This window comes from Chenopodium album, chromosome 15 (assembly GCF_948465745.1).
Source record: "Chenopodium album chromosome 15, dcCheAlbu1.1, whole genome shotgun sequence".
NCBI lineage: Eukaryota > Viridiplantae > Streptophyta > Magnoliopsida > Caryophyllales > Amaranthaceae > Chenopodium > Chenopodium album.
Genome location: NC_137848.1, coordinates 21,867,291 through 21,876,337, shown reverse-complemented (window position 1 = coordinate 21,876,337; position 9,047 = coordinate 21,867,291). Strand labels below are relative to the sequence as shown.

The 9,047-nt window shown below is 45.7% G+C and overlaps 1 protein-coding gene across 1 annotated transcript; it reads left to right on the top strand.

Moving 5' to 3' along the window:
• Positions 1 to 209: 209 nt before the first annotated feature.
• On the top strand, positions 210 to 1,208 carry LOC145580990 (uncharacterized). Its single transcript, XM_081638066.1, has one exon. It carries the CDS (start codon positions 210 to 212, stop codon positions 1,206 to 1,208), a length of 999 nt encoding a protein of 332 aa, XP_081494192.1.
• Positions 1,209 to 9,047: the final 7,839 nt, after the last annotated feature.

Genomic DNA, 9,047 nt, shown 5'->3' with positions numbered 1-9,047 from the left:
AAGGACCTCTCAGCCCGCTCGTTCAGCAAGCAAAAGTCCTGAGCGTCCTTCCTACCCCGGGCCAAGGAGGCTTGGGATTGTCAAGAACATCACCCCCTTCAGCCAGGAGATAATGAATACCCCATTCTTCCTAAGGTCAAAATCCCTACATTGGACCCATATGATGGAAGACAGACCCAACGGACCATCTGAACGCTTACAAAGCACAGATGGGAGTCCAAACCGGGTGTGAAGCTTCTTGGTGTAGATTCTTCCCTACCACTCTCAAGGGCATAGCCCATACATGGTTTAACAACCTTACCCCAAGAAGCATCAGAACGTTTGACATGCTAGCTACCCAATTCAAAAAGCACTTCATCGCTAGGAGTAGGCAAACAAAGACTAGCGTTCACCTGATGACAGTGAAGCAAGGAGAGAATGAAAGTATTAATGACTATATCAAGAGATTCAACATCGAGTCTCAGCTTATCCCTGACCTCCAAGATTATGTTGCTTTTATAGCCCTTCTCTTCGGGCTCAAGTCTAACAAGATGAAGTTTGAGCTTGTACATGATAAAGTCAGTACCTTCTCCGAAGCCATGGAAAGAGCTAAAAGAATCATTGAAGCAAGTGAGGTGTGCAAGGCGCCTGTGGCTAACAACAAGGGTAAAAGAAAGCACAAGGACAACTATCATGAGAACAAGAACAGAAGACCGAGGAAGGCGGAGAGTGATGATGAAGGACTAAAGTACAATGCTGACAGGCGTGAGATCTATTTGGACATAAAGAACAAGGCTATCTTCCCCAAGCCGAATCCAATGAACACGCCGATAGAACAAAGGAATAAGAAGCTCTGGTGTGAATACCATCGGGAGTGCGGTCACACCACCCGAAACTGCAGGGAACTCAAGAGAGCCCATGACAAGCTAGCAGAGGAAGGCAAGCTTAACCAATATCTGAAGTCCCCCCCAAAAGATAAACAAAGAAGCAAGGCTTCCAGGGTTATGCAAGAAGCCCATAGCTCAGCTGACACCAAAATGAGCATCAATGTCATAACTGGAGGATATGCCTTCGGGGGTTTGTTTAACAGGGCACACAAGGGCCATTTGCGGTCGCTCGAAGAACCTATCTACAATATTGGCACTCCCTCATCCACCCCGAAAGACCCCCTCATGATGTTCGGAGATGATAATGCTAAGAAAATTCAGAGCCTCATGATGACCCTCTAGTGATCTACATGAAAGTGGCCAATGCTAAGGTCAAGAAGATCTTGGTGGATAGTGGGAATTCAACAGACATTATTACTTGGAAATTCTTAGAACGGATGCGTTTTGGCAGAGGAGACCTCATGCCCCTGGACAAGCCATTAGTCGGCTTTGGAGGGCAGCATGTTTACCCCTTAGGAACGATCAAGCTACCTATCCGCCTGAGGGAGAAGAAGAAGGGGAGGAGCTTGGTACTTACATTCTTAGTTATGGACACCCATCTGCCATACAACATGATCATTGGTCGGCCTTTACTAAACAGGGTCAAAGCCGCAATCTCAACCTATCACTTACTCCTTCAATTCGAGACTGATGATGGCTCGGTGGGGAAGATATATGGAGATCAATTTGAAGGGAGAAAATGCTATGTAGATAGCTTGAAGCAACCCGAAGCCTTAATTAATCAGGAAGATAAGGGGGCCAACTGGAAGGCAATGGATATCGATGAACCTCAGCTCCCCATAGTGAATATATACATGGCTGAGAATCCCAAGCAATACGGTAGGCCTAAGAATATTGAGGAGGATGAAAGCATACCTTTGGGGGATGACCCCGCTTTGATTGTGAGAGTGGGAAAAACTTAGACTCCCAGCTCAAAGATTAATCATTCAAGTACTTAGGGAATTCAAGGACATCTTCTCTTTTACAACAGATGAAATGTCGAGCATAGATCCCGAAGTCATGACACACGAGCTAAATATTAGAGAGGGCTATAAGCCCATCAAGTAGAAACTCCGACATGCTGGGCTAGAGAGAAACAAAGCAGCAGCCGCTGAAGTCAAAAAGCTTCTCGAAGCGGGTTTCATTCGAGAATGCCAATATACTGAGTGGCTATCTAATGTTGTGCTTGTTAGGAAGCCAAATGGCTCATGGCGTATGTGTGTGGACTTTACGGACTTGAACAAGGCCTGCCCGGAGGATGATCACCGTTTGCCTAAAATTGATAGGTTGGTGGATTTGACCGGTGGTCACACCCTTCTAAGCTTCATGGATGCCAACGCAGGGTATCATCAGATACCCATGTCAGAAAAAGATCAAGCCCACACGACCTTCATCACCAGCCAAGGGGTATACTGTTATAATGTTATGCCATTCGGCTTGAAGAATGCCGGAGCTACATACCAGCGCTTGATGAATAAAATCTTTGAAGGGCAGTTAGGCCGAAATGTTGAAGCCTATGTTGATGACATGATCGTCAAAAGTAAAGAAAGCTCAGACTACATAGCATACCTAAGTGAAACATTCACCGCCCTTAGAAAATATAAGATGAAGCTTAATCCCAGCAAATGTGTATTTGGGGTACAAGGAGGAAAGTGCCTAGGCTTTATGGTTGATCAGCGTGGCATTGATGCCAACCTGGATAAAATCTAGGCCATTCTTGACATGGACTCCCCTTGGAGTGTGAAAGAGGTGCAACGCCTTACAGGTTGCTTAGCTGAACTGGGGCGATTTCTACCCAAATCAGCTGACAAAAGTCTATCATTTTTCAAGGCCCTCAAGAGGCCCAAGTTCATGTGGGATGAGGAGGCTGAGAAAGCCTTCCAGCAATTGAAGGAACATCTGATGGACACCCTGAAGCTTGTTAGCCCCCTCCCCGGGGAGATATTATATGTGTACTTGGCCATATCGGACTATGCCTTGAGTGCGGTTCTTATTGCTGAAAGAGAAGAAGGCCAAGTACCGGTCTACTTTGTCAGCCATGCCTTAAGGAGGGCTGAGACACGATATACTCTCATTCAAAAAGTGGTGTACGCTTTAGTAATGGCTAGCAGGAAGTTAAAGCCATATTTTCAAGCACACCTAATCAAAGTTATCACCAGCCAACCAATCAAGAAAGTGCTAGAGAGCAAAAACCATTCATCCCAGATAACTGATTGATCAGATAAATTGGCTGACTTTGGAATTGAGTTTGAACCCCATAAAGCCATCAAAGCCCAAGCCCTGGCTGACTTCATAGCTGAGTTCGCCCACAGGCCTACCCTTATAGACACCTTCGCCCCTTGGGCTCTTTACGTGGATGGGTCGTCTAGTAAGGCCGGAAGTGGGGCTGGGCTAATTATCACTTCCCCGGAGGGAGAGAAATTTGAGTACACTGTTAAGTTTGCTTTCCATGCTTCAAACAATGAGGCCGAGAGTGAAGCTCTCATCTTGGGGCTAAGCTTGTGCCAATTCATGAAGATTAAATCAATTCAAGTATGCTCAGATTCACAGCTCATTGTGGGGCAAATGATAAGAGAATTTGAAGTGAAGGAGGAAAACATGAAGGCCTATTTTGAGAAGGCTGAAATTTTGACAAAGGCATTTAACAACTTTGAGATTAAGCATATTCCCCGGTCAGAAAATTAGCAAGCTGATGCTCTTGCCTGCTTAGCAAGCTCAGCTGAGGGGATAACTCCCCCCCCCCCCCTCAAATATCATGTGGGAAGTTCTTGAGAAACCAAGTACCCCAAAGGCCCGCCATCATGGAAATTGATAGAGGGGAGACTTGGATGGATCAAATAATTCTATCCTTAAAGGGAGAATTACCTGAGGACACCCCTGGCTTCCAAACAATTAAAAAACGGGCTGAGTGGTTCATGCTGCGCGACAAGATCCTTTATAAGAAATCTTTCACTCACCCATTGCTCAAGTGCATCACCCCGGAGGAGGGAAATTATGTACTTAGAGAAATCCATGAAGGGGTTTGTGGTAGCCATCAGGGCGGAAGGATTATAGTTGGAAAAGCGCTAAGGGTCGGATTTTATTAGCCAACCCTGAGGCATGATGCCATGAAGATTGTCAAGAAATGTGAAAGGTGTCAGATGTTTGCTGATGTGCCTCATATCCCAGCCAATGCCCTCACAAGCATTCAATCGGTCTTACCCTTCGATCGCCGGGGAATGGATATCCTGGGGTCATTCCCCGTGGCTTCAGGGCAAAGGAAATTTCTGATAGTGGCGTTTGATTATTTCACTAAGTAGGTTGAGGCCAAGCCAGTAGCAACAATCACCGACAAACAAGTCCAAAAATTCGTCTGGATAAACATCATCACCCGTTTTGGGGTACCCCGCATTTAGATCTCAGACAATGGCCGGCAGTTCAACAGCAGGCCAACTAGGTAGTATTGTGGGCGTTTTAGAATCAAGACAAGGTTTTCTGCTGTATGCCGACCCCAAACAAAGGGCCAAGCTAAGGCAGCGAACAAAACAATGTTAAAGGGGTTGAAGACAATGCTGGAGGGTACAAAAGGATCTTGGGTGGATGACTTACTTGGGATCTAATGGTCCATTCGTACCACCACCAAAGAAGCTACGGGGAAAACGCCTTTTTCCTTAGTGTATAGGAGTGATGCCGTGCTCCCCGTAGAAGTTGGAATTCCATCTCCTAGGGTCACCTTCTATGACTTTGCCCAGAATGATTGATTGAAGCCCTTAGCCTTAGACTTACTCCCATAGATAAGAGGAGATGTCTTGCTTCGCTCTATAGCATACAAGCAAAGGATAACTCGCTACTACAACAAGAGACTCAAGGCAAAACCCCTAGTTGAGGGTGATTGGGTACTCCGAAAGTGTGAGGCTGCTGGCAAGCGTCCAGAATTGGGAAAGCTAAGCCCAAATTGGGTGGGGCATTACAAGATTAAAGAGGTAATTTACCCGGGGACCTTTTGCTTACAAACTCTTAATGGCAAGGACCTCCCCCGGTCATGGAATGCTGATAACCTACGAAGGTTTTATGTTTAAACTATCCCTTACAATGATGCCCTAGGGGCAATAAGAGCCGATACGAGGAAATCAACTTTACTATATAGTGCATCATTGTAATGTTTCTTGCTTTAATGTTAATATAATGAAAAAACCCCTTAGCTGGGACGTTTGCCCTTTACATTTTGCACTTTGTCATTTTCTTACTTAAAGTTTATTTTTTGAACTTTTATATCGCTTATTAGCGTAGCCGACAATCATTTAATAGCACCACATGCCCGGCATAGGGCATTTTGGTTCGCTAAGTCAACAATAACAAAAGTTTGTTCCAATGTTTGGGGCAAGATGCTAGCCTATGCTCAAACATTTGAGATAGAGTCCTGGCCGAAAGATCATTCATAGCTTGGGGCTCGTTTAGCCCTCAGCCTACTCCGAAGAGTTAGAAAGCCCAACTCTCATACAACTCTGAACTTGGGGCTCGTTTTAGCCCCTAGCTTGTTTACATTGTCAATTCAAAATTTATAACTAAGGGCTCGTTTAGCCCCTAGGTGTTCATGCAACCCCCGTCCTCATGAAAAAATAACATAAGGCTCGTTTAGCCCTAACCTAGCAAGAATAGTATGCTAAGGTTACTCGTCAAATGCTAGAGGCTTTTTGGCCCCTAGGGGTAAATGATCCATGGAAAATCAAATGAAGAGCGAGAGTTCAACAAAGGAAAGTTGAAAAGAAACATGTGAATTCCAGTACATCAAGAAGGCAGAGTCAAGAGATAATATGCGGTGTTAGTACATCACAAGCCAAGTTTTAAAAGCTCATCAAGCCAAAGACAAGCTATCGTAAGTCTAATACAACCCAGAAAACATCAATAGAATCCAATACAAAAGGTCGGGCCGGAGAAGCTACCTATCAGTCTCGCCCTACTGGTTTAGCTACTCTAAGAGCTTCTTCTGCTCCTCCTCCTCAGCCGCACGGATAAGTTCCCTAACCTTATCCCGTACCTTGGGATAAGAATCCTACAGTCCAAAGGAAGCGAAGGCTGTATCCATGTGGGTCTGGGCGTCAGCAATCCCTGCCTCGAAAGCCTCATATCCAAGCTCAGATTGTAGCTCGGCAAAGGCTGGAGACTTCTTCCACTCATAAATCACCTCCTCTTGAGTCTTTCCCGCCTCCTCCTTAGTCTCAGCCAGCTCTTTCTTCACCTTTGTCAGCCCGGCCTTCTTCTCCATAAGCTCAGCTTGAATCTTCTTCTTCCCCTCCTTAGCCTCCTTGAGCTTAGTCTCAAGGGCTTGTAGACTAGTATTCCCAGCCTCCTAGGCATCAGCAAGGTCCTGCTTGGCCTTCTTCTGTTCATCCTGGGCCGAGTTAAGCTCCAGCTTAAGGTCGTGAATCTGGGTTCGGGCACATGAAAACTCTGTCTTAAGACCCTCCATGTTCTTCATGGCGCCCCTTTGGTACTCCTCAGCAAGCATGCTCAGGGTCACGCCGACCTACATCAAGAACGATAAACAGATGGTTAGCACAATCCTAGAGATAGAAAAATTATTGCAATATGTAAGAAAGTATACCTTCAAGATACCATCAAAGGTGGAGGAGAGGACTTTGGAAGGCTCTGCCCTCACCGCCTCAAAAACCTTCTCCGAAGGAAAGCGAGACATGATGTTCTTTACCATCTTCCTGCGCCCTTCCTTAGTCAAGCTGAAGAAAGGCTAAGGAAATAAGGAGCCCCGACCTCACAACCTTCCTCATCCTCAACATCACTATTTTCTCCAATGCGAGGGCGTTTCCCCTATTTCCCATAGCCTTCGACCTCCAAAAGCTCGAAGTGCTAAGAGACCGCCGGAGAGACGTGTTAAGACCCTTGGTCGTCCATCTCCATTGTTGTCGCTTGGGAGGATCCTTCTCCTCTCTTAGATGTCTTCCTCCTTGGTTTCAAGTTTTTCGGGTTCTGAAAAGACAAACCACAAGTTAAGTAAAGTTAGCAAGAAAAGCAATATCTTAAAGAAATCAATCCTAGGAAGATGGACATACTGGGGGAGGAGGTGGAATGCTCATATCTCCTCTGTTCAACGAGGCCTTGATCTTCCCAGCTCGGAAGTTCACCTGAGACATCTTTCATTGGAGTTTACCTTTCAATTGGTCGTATGCAACACCTGGAAGCAAACATTCATACAAACTTGTTAATAACAAAGCCTAGGAAGAAACACAAGAGCTTGAAACTTACATAAGCAAAAGCAAATCATACCCCTATCATAGGCGTGGCTAAGGCCCACGACACTCAAAAACCGCTCTTTCTTGAAGTGCCTATCCTTCAGAATCCACATGGTCGAACGTTTCTCCTTGGACCCCCTTTCCTTAAAGGATTGCTACCAAACAGCCCCTACGGCTTCATCAACGCTCATGGTAGAAACATTATAGTTCAATCCAATCCTAGGCACGCCACTATGATCTCGGGGAATCCTCCAACCCCCGACATGGAAAATGAAAAGAAAGGTATGGCGGAAGCCCTTTTGACTTGAAAGCTTCGTGTGTATAGTAAGGTAGAACTCCCTATCATGAAAAGGATACCACCCATGGCTATCTACATTACCCGGGACCTCTTGAAGTCTATGGGTGTTCCTAAAGACAGTTACGGTACAAGGGGTGCCGAGTAAACTACAAGTGGCAATGTAGGCATTTATTGTCAGCCGGGAGTTAGGAACAAGCTGGGTAATACTCAAGTTATATTCTATCAACAGCTCCTCAACGAATGGATGCAACGGAAACCTCAACCCATTCTCCAAACAATCCTTATATATAGCTATACATCCGGGGGGAGGGTTATCTACAGTACTATCATCCCTAAGAGAAGAAATGAGAAAAGGCTTCTTGACATGGTATTGTGTTTGCAAATGTCTAGTACCCCCCGATAAAGATCTAAGCCAAGCGGGGGAGGGGTGGCACATAAAGGGGCTAATCCTCCTAACAGGAGGTTTAAAAGGCACCGGTGCCCCAAGAGAAGAAGTAGATGTATCGTCCTCACTTGACATGGTCACCACACCGTCAACAAGCAATCTGTTCAAAGAATCCCTAGAAGTCCGTTTACGTGCAAGAGAAACTTCCCAAAGGGAAGGAGGCAAATAATAATCAAAGCCTAAATAATGCTTAGGGGGTGGGGATGGCACACAAGGAAAAGGCACACCCAAAGGAATAGACGCATCAACACTACTACCAATCACATTTGCTACAAGTACTCCCCCCGACCAAATTTCCTTGGACAAGTCATAAGATGAAGGGCCGGGGAGAGAATCTAGATAATATTGAGTCACTTGTTCATTCATTATACATGCATAACTCAACTCAAGATTACCTCGAAGAATGTTTAATGTACATACAAAAATACAGCAAGCGTACCTCTAAGCCTAACATCATGAAAAGCGCAGCCAAGGAACAATCAAGCATACAAGGAAAAATAGCAAACAATTACTAAGCATGAAGATGTGATATTTAGAGCTTAAAAAACTAAGTGTTGAAAGCTCACCAAGTGGTCAGAGAGGCCGGAAGAGCTTCAGGCAAGTAAATCAGGCGCAGCTCGGGGAGAGGTAATCTTGCAATGGCAACAAAAATATTCAAGTGTTAGAAAATTCTTGAAGATCAAGCCTAGTCGAGGAATATATCCTGAGTAGTCAAAACTAAAATAATCAAGTCTGAAGCTTAGCTAAAATGCGCAATACAACTGCTGAGCCCAAAATCGTTCAACGCCCAAGTAACTAGGGCCCAAGAGCCAAGCGCGCTATCCCCTCGGCCATTCGGCCTATTGCGAGCATCAACCCCCTCAGCAGTCCGAGTGGGCCCTCGGCATCTAGCCCAAGACTCGACCCTCAACGTCTTTCTTAATCTCTTGGGCTAAATTACCGCGTATCTCAAAGCTGGGCCCTTGGCATGTTAATTAAAACGCTCAAACAAAGTCTCTCCGCCCAGCTACATTCTCGTTCTCTCGTTAATCACCCCCTCGGCTACAAGGGTCATCCCCTCGGCATCATGTCAGACCAAGGGAAAACCGAGGGGTGAGATGGCGAAAAGACAATCCAGGCAGCCCTTCGGCATGCGTCCACCCCCTCAGCCTGCTTCCACCCTCTCAGCATAT